The sequence below is a fragment of the Charadrius vociferus genome, unplaced genomic scaffold, assembly GCF_000708025.1.
Source record: "Charadrius vociferus isolate BGI_N301 unplaced genomic scaffold, ASM70802v2 scaffold178, whole genome shotgun sequence".
In the NCBI taxonomy this organism is placed as follows: Eukaryota; Metazoa; Chordata; class Aves; order Charadriiformes; family Charadriidae; genus Charadrius; species Charadrius vociferus.
Window position 1 is genome coordinate 2,660,370 of NW_009649717.1, and position 15,766 is coordinate 2,676,135.

At 40.0% G+C, this 15,766-nt stretch overlaps 1 protein-coding gene across 1 annotated transcript in view; it reads right to left on the minus strand.

Moving 5' to 3' along the window:
• Nucleotides 1–15,449, minus strand: part of LRBA (LPS-responsive vesicle trafficking, beach and anchor containing) — a 419,275-nt gene extending 403,826 nt beyond the window's left edge. Inside the window, exon 1 of the mRNA XM_009890761.1 lies at nucleotides 15,212–15,449. Coding sequence (XP_009889063.1) covers nucleotides 15,212–15,448 — 237 coding nt within the window. The 5' untranslated portion in view covers nucleotide 15,449. The remainder of the gene's footprint in view (nucleotides 1–15,211) is intronic.
• Nucleotides 15,450–15,766: the final 317 nt, after the last annotated feature.

Genomic DNA, 15,766 nt, shown 5'->3' on the forward strand with positions numbered 1-15,766 from the left:
TAGAATCTTGTATAAAAATCTGGACCTTCATTCCTCTTCCTAGGAAACTTAAATGTAACTAAATGTGCCATATCAGTCATGACCACCTACTCAGAGCAAGTAAGACTTGATTCAGGCTGCAGAAACTTTGTTGCACCTAATGCAAGAAAAGGAAAAAAACAAGCCTGACTCTTCGGGGCCCTGTTATGTTTACAGAATTGGAAAATAAAAATAATGCTTTTTTCTCCTTGCTTTTATACCACTCACCTCTGACATGGAAATCATTCAAGCAGGAGGCATGAACGTATCTCAAAGAGGAGTATTATACTTTATAATACCAAATACAGTGACTGTAAACACCTTACTGGCTCACAGCACCACAACATGGAACCACACTATACATGACTACAGCGTTACAAATAACAAAGCACTGCCTGAAGACAAAAAGAACATGCTTGGGTAACTAACAATTAATATAGTTGTTGTACATACATTTCATTATTGCATTTTGTTTGACACCACAGTTAATTTAATCAGAGAGAGTTAGCTTGCATGCTGGTAATGGACAATAGCTCCTTTTGACCAAACTACTAACATTTCTAAACAAAGGCATCTTGGCCTTCAAAATTCTGGATTACATTTTGAGGTTCAGGCATCTTTTAATATAGGAATTTGTAAATACAGTTACTGCAATTTACTCTGCTTTGATCCCATCGTTACAGTGATCAATACCTGTTTTAAGAATCCATATATGTGCTTTCAAGCATTTTTTCTAGTACACACATGTTGTGGTTTAACGCCAGACGGCAACTAAGCACCACACAGCCACTTGCTCACTGCCCCCAGTTGCAATGGGGGAGAGAACTGGAAGAGTAAAAGTGAGAAAAATCGTGTGTTGAGAGAAAGACTGTTTAATGGGTAAAGCAAAAGTTGTGCACGGAAGCAAAGCAAACCCAAGGAATTAATTCACTGCTTCCCATCAGCAGGCAGGTGTTCAGCCATCTCCAGGCTCCATCAGGTGTAATGGTTACTCAGGAAAAGAAATGCTGTCACTTTGAACTTCCCCCCTCCTTCTTCCCCCAGCTTTATATACTGAGCATGACATCGTATCGTATGGAATATCCCTTGGGGTCAGTTGGGGTAAGATGTCCCACCTACGTCTCCTCCCAACCTTTTGTTGTTGGGGCGGTGTGAGGAGCAGAAAAGGCATTGGCATTGTAAGCACTGCTCAGCAGTAACTAAAACATCCCTGTCTCATCAGCACTGTTTTCAGCACAAATCCAAAACATAGCCCCATACTAGCTGCTATGAAGAAAATTAACTCTACCCCAGCTAAAACCAGCACAACACAGTAAGGTCACAGGCAAACCAACCCATTTAGAGGTATCCTTGATAAACAAAACTCCTAGATGGAGCTGAGAAACAGAATTCTATCCATATCTCTAGCCTCATATATCTAAACAATAGGAAATATATTAAATATTACAGCACATATAAAAATATATAATATGTATTAAATATTATAGCACATAACAATAGGAAATATGTTGATGACTCTTAAAAGTTGTGAAATTGAGTATTCAACAGGAAAAAGAATATAAATAAGCATTTAAAGCTGTTCACCTCCTTCCCCACATAGCCACCTTTAACAGGAAACTGAAGCATCAAGGTCACTTCTAATTCAGTGCTACAGGAGTCAAAAGCACTGCCAACCCACAGGAGACATACAGTGCCTGTATTCCAAAACTGAAGAGTTATTCCACAAAACAGGTGTCACACATGCCAGAAAACGGTCATTAAGCCTGTGTCTGACTAGTCCTATTGTCAGTAATATGTGACATTGCTACATTGAAATGCACGGAAATATCCTGCTCAGGGTGATACTGGGCTTCAGCTACAAGAGTAGGAACTTTAATCGAAATGAGGCATGAAATTCTCATTAAACCCTACATATCAGTTAGCAACAGCTACAGGACTAATATACAGTGTCATACTACAGAGCAAACAAAAATGCAGATACTAAACAATACACAACACAAACAGGACAAGTCAAAATCCACTGGAATCATTCTCCCTCCCTCTGCCTCCAAATGTAAGTTTAGCTTAACTTTGTGGCACTCCTGTGTACTTCAAAGTGATTTTTGCCATAGAAATTAACAAAAAAATCACAGAATCATTTGGGTTGGATGGGACCTTAAAGGTAATCTACTTCCAACTCCCCTGCCATGGGCAGGGACACCTCCCACCAGACCAGGTTGCTCAAAGCCCCATCCACCCTGGTCTTGAACACCGCCAGGGATGGGGCATCCACAAGTCCTCTGAGCAGCCTGTTCCCGTGCCTCACTACCCCCAGAGTGAAAAATTTCTTCCTAATATCTAATCTAAAGCTACCTTCTTCCAGTTTAAAACCATTACCCCTCGTCCTATCAGTACACACTCTGACAAAGAGTCCCTCCCCAACTCTCCCGTAGGCCCCCTTTAGGTACTGGAAGGCCACTATAAGGTCTCCCTGAAGCCTCCACTTTTCCAGGCTGAACAACCCCAACTCTCTCAGCCTGTCCTCATAGGAGAGGTGCTCCAGCACCCTCACCACCTTTGTGGTCCTCCTCTGGACTCCCTCCAACAGGTCCAGTTCCTTCTTATGTTGGGGGTCCCAGAGATGGATGCAGTGCTCCAGGTGGAGTCTCCCCAGAGCAGAGTAGAAGGGCACAATCACCTCCCTTGACCTGCTAGGCACGCTTCTTTTGATGCAGCCCAAGATGCAATTGGCTTTCTCGGCTGTGAGCGCACACTGCTGGCTCATATTCAATTTTTCATCCATCAATACTTCCAAGCCCCTCTCCTCCAGGCTCCTCTCAATCCACTCATCATCCAGCCTTGGGTGGTGCTTGGGATTGCCCCAACTCAGGTGCAGGACCTTACACTTGGCCTTGTTAAACTTCATGAGGTTTGCATGGGCCCACCTCTCAAGCCTGTCCAGGTCTCTCTGGATGGCATCCCTTCCCTCTAGAGCAGCAGCCACACCACTCAGCTTGGTGTCATCTGCAAACTTCCTGAGGGTGCACTCAATCCCACTGTCCACGTCACTGACAAAGATGTTAAATAATACTGGTCCCAATATGGACCCCTAAGGGACACCACTCTTCACTGGTCTCCACCTGGACATTAAGCCATGGATCACAACTCTTTGAGTGCAACCACCCAGCCAATTCCTTATCCACCGAGTGGTCCATCCATCAAATCCATGTGTCTCCAATGGAGAGACAAAGATGTTGTGCAGGACAGTGTCAAATGCTTTGCACAAGTCCAGGTAGATTACATCAGTCTCTCTTCCCTTATCCACCAACAATGCAACACCAATGTAGAAGGCCACCAAATCTGTCAGGCAAATATTTGCCCTTAGTGAAGCCATGCTGGCTGTCACCAATCACGTCCTTATCTTCCATGTGCCTTAGCACAGGAGGATTTGCTCCATGATCTTGCCAGGCACAGAGGTGAGACTGACCGGCCTGCAGTTCCCTGGGTCCTCCTTTTTTTCCCTTTTTCAAAATGGGCATTATGTTTCCCGTTTTCTGTTCACTGGTAACTTCAACAGTCTACCACGACTTTTCTAATATGCTGGATAATGAGAAGATCATGACATTTAGCCAGTCAGAATTTTATTTCAAAAGTTTGAATTTGAAACAAATAGCTTATAATCAAGTTATACTGCAGCACAGTTACAGTGATTAAACTAAACTGTTCATTTGTGATGTTATTTTAAGACAATTTCTTTGGGCAGAGTTAGGTTGCTCCTCTAAAGTTTTACCTCTGCATCAATTATATGACTGGAATTGAAAGAGATCCCAACAACTCTTTGCATATCTAATTAAAAACCACTACAGTCATCGCAATCTTTAAAGTGCTAAGAACAAGGGCAAAGGCATCAAGATTAAATTAGCTCTCAAGTGAAACCTCAACATTTTTTACCCAACTTCTACTTTGTATCCAGTTTTCCAGGCTTCTCAATTTGCCACAAAAAATCCAGCTGAGGGAAAGCCTGAACTTCCAAGTTTCCTTATTACAGTCATCTACATCATCTGGTAATGTAAAAATTATCTTTCCCCCTTTTTTGGGGGAGGGGAAGGCAGACAACACACAACACTAACTTGTACCTAGAAGTGTTACATGGCACTTTTTCAGCTTGCTCATGGCTTCTCTCAAGACAGGACACAGAAGTGCTACGCATACTCCTAAACCACGATCTATTTGGAAATAGGGGTATCACTTCTCTGCAATATGACAGCACCACCCAGAAGCAAGAAACGCAAGCTTCTGCAGTCTAAATTCTATCTTTCTGAAATATGTCTAACCAACTCTGGTGATCTTTAAGTCACCAGACAAACCCATCCATGTGAAGATAACTCACCATAAAGAAAATTCTGTACACCATAAAGAAAATTTTACTAAAGACCTAACATGTAGGCAAAAAATCCACTGTCTTCCAGCTCCAAACCTTTCTTGTCGTATATGAGTGACTGGAGAACGTTATTCAAACACCTTAACCACAAGGTCTGAGACTTGTTTCTTTCTGTGCCTTCACTCCATAACCATGAATCTGGCATTTTTTGCTGTATATGAGCCTAGTCTTCGCAGAATAGGTGTTAGAAGTGTCCTCTTACAAGTCACTTACAATGCCATTGCTATGCCCTCCTGACAAAGAGCAATTTGAATCTCTTCCTACTAAGGACAGAAATCAGGCTGGCTTTCATTTCCTGCATAGGTGAGACTTTACTAAGCCAGCAAAATTTCCGAAGAGCAATATATATTTCACTTTAAAAGCAGTGCACAGGAAGGGCACAAGTCTTTAGTGCCAGGTCTCAGATGAGTCATGGAATAAACATCTCCCCGAAGGCAATACCCCTGCCAATCAGCTGACCCATAGCAACTGCAGCACACAGTGGCTTTCACAGCTCCCCGGCCCACTGCAGAACCCAGTGAGTGCTCAGGACTCACTTTTGCAGCCCAGGATGAAGGCAGCAGCTGCCAGGCCACAGAAGAGAGAAGGGGAGCACAGAAAGGACAAAGCAGAGTGTCCTGGTGTGAAGTTAAGCACTAAAATCTAGCATGGCACAAGACTAGGACCTTACTTTTGAGGAAGAAATGGGCAAGAACACAAGGCAATCTTCCCTCATGAGCATTTACTGATTTGCATAAATATGGAAAGCTGCTGTGCCTGAGAACCCTTTTCACCCCACTTCATTGTCAAGTTGTGCATCACTGCTACCTCGTTTAAATCACTGAAATCTGAAGTGATAAGAACATCATAGCATCAGAAGGTGATCCTTGACTGTAGATTACAAAATGGACAGAGAACGTTTTGCAATCCCAATTGAAATCTCCATTTCCAGCATCTCAGTGTTCTCCCATTCTGTAACATTAACAAAATATTAAACATACATAGCTCCCCATCTCACATTAGCTACTTCAAAACACATTTTAAAAAGGCAGTCAGTGTTACTCAGTTTTGTACTCCACATCAGACACCTAAACGTCATGTACTACAGCACCTAAATTATACACCGGAACCAAATCCTACAGTATAACTAAGTTCCCATTAGAGAAAGGAAAAAAAAAAAAAAGCTTGCAAGTTCTTTTCAACCAAGTTCACAACCAAAACTACAGACAAATCACATGCTTAGTTTCAACAAAAACATTAGCAGGAGGCAGATGCTGACTGGACTGATAGTTTCCATTTGTTTATTTAACAGTCATGCACCATTACCAACATTAGTCATTTGGTTCCTATTCTCCCCCCAATTGCATTGTTCTAAGGCTTATCAGATATTCTACTTCTGTATCATTGGCCATTTTTTTTGGACTTATGTCTATGATTCCACATAAAGAATATTTTTTTGGGGGGGAGGGTGTTGTTAGTTTTTTAAGCACTATTCGATTCCAATGTCCACCTGAACCTGCAAAAAGCCAATTATCCTTAGGAATGCAATTTTAATCCCAAGAAGTGCAAACAGCATAACTTAAAAGACTTCTCTAATAATGGACTACTAAACCTTAAAAGTTGCAGGATCTGCAAAGCTTTTATTCAACAGTTTTACAGCAACAGGGTTTACCTTATTTTACCAAACAGCTCCTCACCCACCCCCATCCCAATCATATTTGGGAAAGCAACCAGTTTAATTCCCACCCACACCTGCACAGTTTGATAAAGGAACCAATGTGTAAGATTTATCAAGCAAACATTCAGCATCCTGGACTCCATAACCACATACGTCCCAGTCCACTGCAAGATACTACTGGTTCTCCTTCTGCTCTTTTACAAGAAAAATTGCTCTCCCACTACAGTGACCATCTTACCTGCTGCTTACCTCTAGCCTTTCAGCATTCCCAAAAGAGAGAATAAACAAGCTACAGGTCACTCTATGCACTGTTACAGTTACTGTTTTAAAAGGCTATTCCAAAATATAACTAGAAATTTGGAGTATCTAAGTGGGCTAAATAGAAAAGACTTCACTTCTTTAATTTATTTCTGTAACTTCTGTCCACACCACAGTGAACAACTGCTGATGGCAAAGGGGGTAGACACAAACGTACATAACACGCTTCCATAGAACAGATGAGTCCTAAGTGGTTATTCTGATTTTGATTTTCAGTTGCAAAGAAAAGCTAACCCAGTAGCTCCTACAGCATTGCCTTCTTCAGTTGCATCAACAAAATAGATCAGCTTTTTGCATGAACAACTCACTTCCAGCTTTTCAGTCACACCAAAAATAATCTGAATTTGCTATATAGAGCATATTAATTTTTTAGGCTAGATGTACGTAGAATAAAAAAATATCAACAGAACTACTTGTATGCAGGCTGCAGTAAAGAGACTTGCAGCCCAAACTCGCAGAGCACTTTACAGGATGCAACAGAGCACATCCTATTCCCACTAGCTATTCTCATTTAAATATCGTCTCAAGGCAGCTATTAACAAGAAAATCATGCCTGGGACGTAGCTGCTCCCAGCTCCTCAGTTATTACTAGAGGAATCCAGTGCAATGGAGGCATTAGGTTTTCTTCTCCACAAATTAGTTTCTATTTAGAAAGTACTTATGCCTATTTCTGAAGCTTTGGAATCTAAAGCACTGTAGCAATGCAAGCTCTTCACAAATTACAACAGGCTTCCAGTATCAGCGCAAGGACTACAGTGTTTCAGGAAAAGGTACAATCGCAACTCATGCAGCATCATTATTTAGTGAATTTGATTACAGCAGTTGTGCAAGGATGCACCTCGATTGCTATCTGCTCTAAATACGGAGCACGGCATACTGGAAACAACACTCTCCACGGGCCACACGTGGTATTAAAAAAGCAGGTGGCAACAGTATCCTCTTTTATGCAAATTAATTAGAGCCCTCAGATTCCTGGCAAATGGCCAGACCTCCCAGACAGAGAAAGTCTGAAGGTTTCACAGAGAAAAATGAAAAAAATGACCAAACTAGGTTTTGGAGAGGCAATAATATGCTCTAGTGCTTTACCAAGTCTAACAGAAAAATCCAGAATTAGTTAAAGCAGAAATGTAATCTAAATTAGGACACTAGTAATTAGGTCAAGCTAATACCAAAAAACATCATGCAAAATGTTATGAAGAGGCCAGCAAGGCCTCTAGGGGCTAGGGAAGACACGTGAATGACAGAAAATTAGCTAACTGTAATTAGTGATTATGAACAAAAACTTTTGTCCAGATTGACCCACTTAAAATAAAGAGAAGTTCTTTAAAAAGATATGCATAAATTTAATGCATGCAAGACTGAATTCAACAGAAAAGATTCTTAAAGGGTTTTACACACAGAAACACCAAAGGTAGCAAGTAGCTATTTCACAACCAATGACTAAACTGTAGAGCTTATTTAATCCGTGCAACAGATTAAAGCTTCCTCCTTAAGGTTCATGAAGAACTTCATGACCTCATAAAGACAGAAGCTGTAAGTGCTTTAAGTTACCAACTTATCTAGTTTAAAAAAAAAAGTCAGAACAGCACGTCAAGTGGTATACAGTTCCGAATGACTGCAGGTTCCCCAATAGGTGGTAAAACAAATATAGAGATAATAAAAGAAACCATAGAGAAAGCTCATTTTTATCTTCCATCAGACTTGAAACACACAAAAAAAAATAAATCATACTTGATGATTTTTCAGAAGACTTGGGCTTCTCAGCAAGCTTCAGCATCTGAATGTACAATTGACTAGCCACTGAGTACTGCACACCATTCCGAGCTTTAAAAAAGAATTAAGCAAATACCTCATCTCTGATTTTCCTCAACCTCCAGTATTCATCCAACACAGCCACTTCAAAAAACTTCTCTTTACTCACACTCCTTTTGAATCTGCACACTTTGGTTCATCCCTCCAACAACCTCTTTCAACGGACATAAATAATAATCTATTTTTATCTCACTCTGCAGCGTCCAGCCATTGTAGCAACCTTGACACGCCATCCACCTATTTCCCTGATGCTTTTGACTAATTTCATTCTATTCCCTAATCCGCAAATGCTTTTCCTGAGCCAGTCCATATGGCCACTACATTACTGTGCTATCCGCACTACTGGGTCAGGCCAATGGTCCACCTAGCCCAGTATTGTCTGACAGGGGTGACACAAAATCCTACCTAGAGAGAGCAAAGCAACCACAATAGATACCTGACTCGCTCTCCTTTGTTACAGGACACCAACCAGAAAAATCTGTCATTGAACTGATGTGTTCCTCTCTAAAGGGGAATTCCAGAGTATGCTATGAACACATTTTGAACAGGCTTACTTGTAGAACGGACTGCTAATCAAAAATTATCTATCAGATATTGCATTATTGAGACATGATATATGTAAATGCCTAGCTCAGCCTTGCTTTTTGAGCTTTATTTTAGGTTTGTGCAGGGCCTACTAATGGCAGTACAGGTTGCCAAAACTTCTGGAAAACACAGAGCACATGTCACTCACAGGCACTTGAAACTTCAGATTGGTCATGAGAAGCTATAAAAATTGGCCAGTTCGAGGAAGACTGAGAAAAACTGCGGTCTTAAGATTTTGTCCTCAATATTTTGTAGTCCTACAGTGTGTTTTAAGTTGCAGTCACAGAATTGAGTTGATACCACAGCCAAAGTGCAAATCAGTTCCTCTTCAGAGTCTAGACAATTTTCTTCTAAATCATGAGCATGTCATTCAAGACTGCCATTACCCTCTCATTTACTACATTCCATGCCTTCCTCAACTGACCACAAAATTTCCCTGAATTCCTACACTTACTATGCAGGGTGATATTTCCACTAACTATAGAGTAATGTCCAAGTTGCATCAATGCCTGAAAAAAAACCCAACACACATCACTTCAATAGTTAGTGTATCCATAACTACTCAGAAGACAATCTAACAAGATGGTGGTCTGTAATTCTTATTTTAAGTGAAGGACAAGTGACTCCAATAACTCAACAATTTTGAACTATGTGAAGTCTGGTGAAAGACATCTCTCAGCCTCATTCAGTCAGCTAAACTTACCAAACTTACTAAACTTACCAAAATCATCTTTTACCAGATCCCAAATTAGATGTCTTCAAAACCATGAAGACGACTTGGAATCAAGGAGTCTAAATTCATCCATCAAACTGGGCACAAGCCTCCCACTGTGAAGAGGCAGGCAAGAAGCAAGTTTGTGTCTGATATATTTTATTAAAAGGATATCAAGACAGATTTGGAAGCATTACAGATCTTTTGCTGAATTCCACTCATTCACCAAGAGTAAAACTATGCATGATCATTAAGACAGCTGACTGTCCAAGTTACTATGACCTTAAAAAAAAAAAAAGACAACCTACAAGCTTGACCCAGCTAAAGCCACAGACTTACCTTATCATCTATACTGTAAGTGGACAGAAGTGACTGAACTAGGATAACTGTAGCCAGAGGTGCACTTACTGGGAACATACTATGGAAGACTGCATATATTAAGAAATGCACAATATTCAGTGATGCTCTAGAAACTATTTGGTTACTCTCACTTGTCATCAGCATTGATAAGGTTATATTAATGATCTTAATGATCATGCAAATAAGAAAATAAGACCTAGCCATTCTCTAAAAACTTACAGTAATGAAAACAATGCATTGTTGTGAATATATTTATGGTGCATTTTTACAACTGTATTCATTTAATTCTATCAGCATTAGCTTTGGGCATTTTCTGCAAGAAGGTACATGCAAAAATGTCTGTCACCAGAGATGAAAAAAGGAGAATTTCTACTTCATAAAACATACTAGTGTCTCAAAAGCATTCATACCAAATTAGAAACCTGTTGTATCAGCAGGTGATGCCATTAGCTTTCAATATGAATAATGATAAAGAGTTTATAGTGCAGAAACCATGGCAATGGAGACACGACAAAGAGCAGAGAGGGCACATGAGCAGAAGGCAAACAAGCGGCAGTCCTGACATTTATCTCAGATTTGTTCTATAAAATAAGCCAAGTGGGGTTGGGGAAGAAGGTTAGTTTAAAAAAGAAGAAAGAAGGAAAGTAAACAGTAAGAATTTTTAAAAGTTACATTGATTTTTGTTTGTGGTTTTAGTAAAGTCTGAGAGAAGCGAGAGAGGTGACAAATGAAGTTTTAAAATTAATTTTAGTTTTTGTTCCTCAGATCCCATTATTTTTCCTCTAAAGGTGATAAAAACTAAGATCTCTCACATTTGCACTTCGTCACAAGGAGACTCTTGGCCAGGACCTCAAAATCCACAAGAATCAGAAGCAACAGTACATTCTCCTCACCAAACGGACAGGCAGAACATTAAAAAAAAGGTCTTTGCAACACAGATGGGGGGGAGGAACCACAACAAATAACAATTTAAACCAAAATTGGCTTAGAGCAAGGCATGCCTTTCTTTAGAGGAGCATAGAAAGTCTAGATTATCTGTGGGTCTCAAGTCGACAAGTGTATAGAGACTAAGTAAACTCTGGCATGTCATCTCCAAACTGAATTACACCAACACCACAGAGAAAGACAATAGTTGTGCAGTCATCTGCTTGAAGCATAGCAGAATTTTACCAGAATATCCATTTCCCACTGCAAGCCTAATAATGCAGCGTAGTTAACCCCTGCACATACAGCATTCATTATGAACAAAACACTTGTCAGTGAGAACCCTTTGCCAGCTGAAAGACAAGGATACCCAGTGACCTAAGTTTATATATAAACAAGAAACCGGCAATAACTTGGAAACAAGACAACATTGACATACAAGACAAGCCCATTTAGAACTGAGTAGACCAGAAGCTGCACCCAGAATTTTAATCTAGAAAAGATTTTGCAGGACCTTCTATATTTCCAATGCAGATTGTACAGCCTTCAAAACAGAATTCATTCTCTACATCAAAAAATCCAGATCCTAAAAATCTTCTTTGACACTAGTAACACAGTAAAGTAACTAATTTTTTATATATATATATGTTTTTAAGTTTTGCCAATTGCTGAATTATTTCTACAACTCTATCTGAAAGTGTCTTCGTTAGTAGGTCAACTTGTCTTTCTGTTTTACTGTGAAAAACACATAGCTATTTTAAGTTAGTAACAGATCCCACCGTAAATAATTTATTTTTCCATTCTATCATCCTCCCTTACCAAGAGTTTTTTTATTTTAATAAACTAAAGGGGGGTGGGGGGTAGGCAAGGAGCAGATACGAGGTAATGAACAGGAATTCACCCGATTTGTATACAAAGGAAATTCAATGACTTATTGTTGCCCAAAGTCAATTAAAAATACAATTCACAATGCACAACCAATATAAACCCATAGTTTAGCTTACTGCCTGTGAGAAAAGTAACAGAACAGGTTAATACTTGAACAAGAATGTGCTTTCAAAGTTTTTCACCGAATAATAATTTTCTTTAAAGTCAGTATTTTCCATCCCAATTTTAGGAAGTGCTGAAATACAGAAAGCCATATCTATCATGGGCTGGAAAACTAGGTTCTCAGACAATACTGACCAAAACAAAGCAGAGCAATTTGAATATTTCTAAGAGTAGAATTTCGGAAGACAATAAAATGAGACTACTAGGTTTTAGATGCATGACAGAAGTGAGCTCACTAAGTACTCTGTCATACCGCTGGACAGAGAAAATGTTACAGGTGGTTCTCATCTCCAAGATCCAACACTGCTGGACTGAACAAGTTATTTGTTCAAGTAATCAGGACTACAGAAGCTTAAATTTCTTTCATAAGCAGCAGGTCAATTACTGCGCACTTTAGATTTTTGACCTTCTAAGTCTTTCACATATAAAGCATGACCATCTCTTAAGTCCTTAAAGATGAGAAACATCAAGACAGCACTTTGGGCTTCTCTTGACTCTCCATCATGAAGAAATTCACCATAACTTCCAAATGCTACAGCAAGCTTGAAGAGCATAATTAATAGCAACATGTTTGCTCAAGAAATAAAAATTAGGTCAGCTAACCTCCTTTTTTAAAAAATTAATTCTTCATGTTTGAGGGTGGTTATGCTTTAAAGAATAAGTATGTAAAAAACAACATTCGACACAGATTTGCCCAGCCTTCCTCTCTGGTCCAAAGACATCTCACTTTAGCAATCAAAAAATCCCCTAAATACTATACATCTCCTCCTTTCAAAGTACGAGAAGCAAGTTTGCTAATTTCTGCTAACACCACTGAGATAGTGCAGTTATGAGTCACCAAACTGAATGAAACCCAGCATGAGGGGATCTGTTAGGCTTAACCCCATTAGTAACAACAGATCACAGCATGATTTTCATACCCCCAACTAAACCTGCACACACATGAGTAAACTCACTCCAAAAGCTACTGGGAAACAAACTACCAGAAAAGCCATAGCTAAGAATCACTTTTTCCTATAAAAGTTAATTTTTTTTTCTGCATACACTCACAGAAAAGTAAGTACACCATTGCTAACCAATACTTCACATGCCTTAAATTCTGATCGGTGTGATTTCAGAAGTATTAATTGACAAAACAAAGAGGCACAGCTAACGACTGAATGGAGGCAGAACTCAATGACAAATGGATGAGTATTGTTTTGTAGGGAGATCTTATATACCAGAAAGCTATAACAAAAAGCCAGCTTAACAGTTTTTACCAAAAAAAAAAAAAAAAATCCAGAATAGATGCTTTCTGTAACAAAAACAATGAGTTTGTTGGCTGGTTTGATTTTTTAAGCGTTCCAGTTTTAATAAAACCACAGAACATCGAGACATCTTCTCCTTCCAAATTAATCACCAGTAGTTGATATGTATTTCTGTGACTCAGAGAAACCAAGGGACCTACTTTTTTTGATATGGCCCAAAAATTTGGATTTTGTTCTCACATAATCCAGGTAAAGCGTACTTACTACCAAACTATTGGTTGTTTCATGATAGCTATCAATTGACTACTTCTGCTCCGATAAAACAGCATGGTGCAGGAGCATGAACTTTAGCCTCCCACACCACAGGCAGGTGTGCTGGAATGGTTGGGGAATCTTCTCGGAGAGGTCAGGGACGTTGTTTCACTTGCAGAAAAAGTGAAAATACAGTTTCAAAAATTTCCAGGGCCAGAAACTCTCCCCTACGTCTATCTGGGAAATGAAGATCCAGGGGATTGTAGTCCACAGGTCAAATGCTCCAGACCTCTTAAATCTAAAATCGAGGATTCTCTGAATCAAGCTGAATTTTTTGTTCCTCTCCTGTCCGAAACAGAGCAGAAAAGGAATCCCAGAATCAAGGAGCTTTTACATTTTTAAATATTCTGCTGACCCTTCCACTGCTGTCGTAAAATACACCTCCCATACACCACTCAATAAACCATGCTAGAAACAAAGTAAAATTTAACACGCTCATGAACAATTTCCCTTGACACAAGTATCCCAAATCGTAAACTATTTACCAAAATTTCCTTTTGAACCTCATGTCCACATATATGAGCACCAGGATTTGTCAAGAACAATTGTCAGGTGGAGTCTAAGTAACTTAAATCTCTGATCTGCACTTTTTTTTTGCCAGTGCTGCAATTCCTCTGTATAGGGACTTTCATCCAAACAATTTAGAACATTACACTCTGTTAATATGAAAACATTCAAAAAGTAAACATTCATCATAACCCAAGAAAATAACATCAAAAAACATTAAACAGACGCAGCACACAAATATTTGGCAACCATTAAAACTTGCATGTAGCAAAGACTACTACTAACAAAACAACTGAAACGCAAATAGCATTTAAAAAACAGTATGCCTTTTGCGTCAACTTTCCTTGTTACTGAGCTTTATACTACTACACGCTCTCACTTCCTGGTTTGTCAGAAACCACACCGTTTTAAAGTCAAAGGTGCTCACTAAAAGGAAGAAGGAGGAACAAGTATTTTTAGAGATGTTTTGAGACCTCTGATAACAGCAGAGTATCTTTGTAAACTTAAAGACAGTTTTTCTCCTAGTGTTTGTTCTCCTTCAGCAAGCAAACATGAACAACTAACCTAATTTTTTTAATTGTGGCCCAAGAAGTTCAATGGTATATATTACATTTGCAGCTTCGACAGGAAAAGTTGTGTCCTCAACTTATAGTCAGATCTGTTATGAAGTATTAAATACATCCATACTGTATTCAAAAAATAGCAGCAGACTACCTAATTTATTAATAAAAAAGGACACTGAAACAAGATTCTACTCTTCCTAATAAGCAGAATAAGTAAAGCATTTGAATGAACTGCTCCCTGACACCCCCACCCCCTGCAGACAGAACGTGAAAGTTCTGCCTACTTCCAAAGCAAATGGGAAGAAAAAAAAGGCCATAAACATCTTCACAGGAAAAGTTGTTTTGGTGTAAAACAGCAACGTGAATGTTTTGATGACAGTTTGAGTTACTAAATCAACATTTAACTTTCTTGTTGAGTACACCTGTTGAATGTTTAAACATAACAATACACTTCAGTTCTAAATAAAGCAACAATTTCTCTAAGGCAAACTAAGGAGGATGCTGCTTAGAGTTGTTTCAAGTTTAAATGTATAGACAGAGGCTCATATGCTTTATTTTCAGCTTTTATGATCCATAAGTAAAAAGACCCTACCTGAAATCTAGCATGGTGAAAGTATAAACATGCAAAAAAAAAAAAGACAGAAAAATAACATCAAAAAAGCACAGAATTCTTCAGCACACACAGGCTGTTCTTCCCTCTCACGCCCAAAAAGGCAATCAACTTACCAGATTAAACACAGTGTCGACTATGTCTCTGTTGGACACTTCACCAACTTCCACCAGTCCTGTCAGCACAGCAAATTTCATCCTGATGCCTCGGATGGGGACTCCTGGATTCAAAGGCTGCAGCACACTTCCCCCTTCCGCAGCATTTCCTTCTTTTCCCGCTCCTCCTCCTCCTCCACCACCTCCTCCTCCATCATCACCTGTTGGCTGAACAACTTGTTTGCCTTCACTCGCCATGGCTAGTTTCACTGCAGGTTACGACTTGAAACGCCGGCGGCAGGCTGACCGCTCCGGGAAGAAGGAGCGACTTGGGCTGCCGGGAAGGTAACCGGCGGCCCCGCTCCTCCCCTGCGGCTCCGGCTCCTGAGGAAACCCGCGTCCGGCGGGCGGGAGGCGGGGGGGGGCAGGCAGGGAGGACGCGCCCTCGGAGTCCCAGCTCTCTCCTCAGCAGGAGGCGTCTGTCAGCAGCTCTCTGCCCTCCGGCAGGTATTTACGGCCCTGAAGGACAACCCGAGGCGTTTCTCAGTTGACGGAGGGGCAGGCGCTCCCCACAAG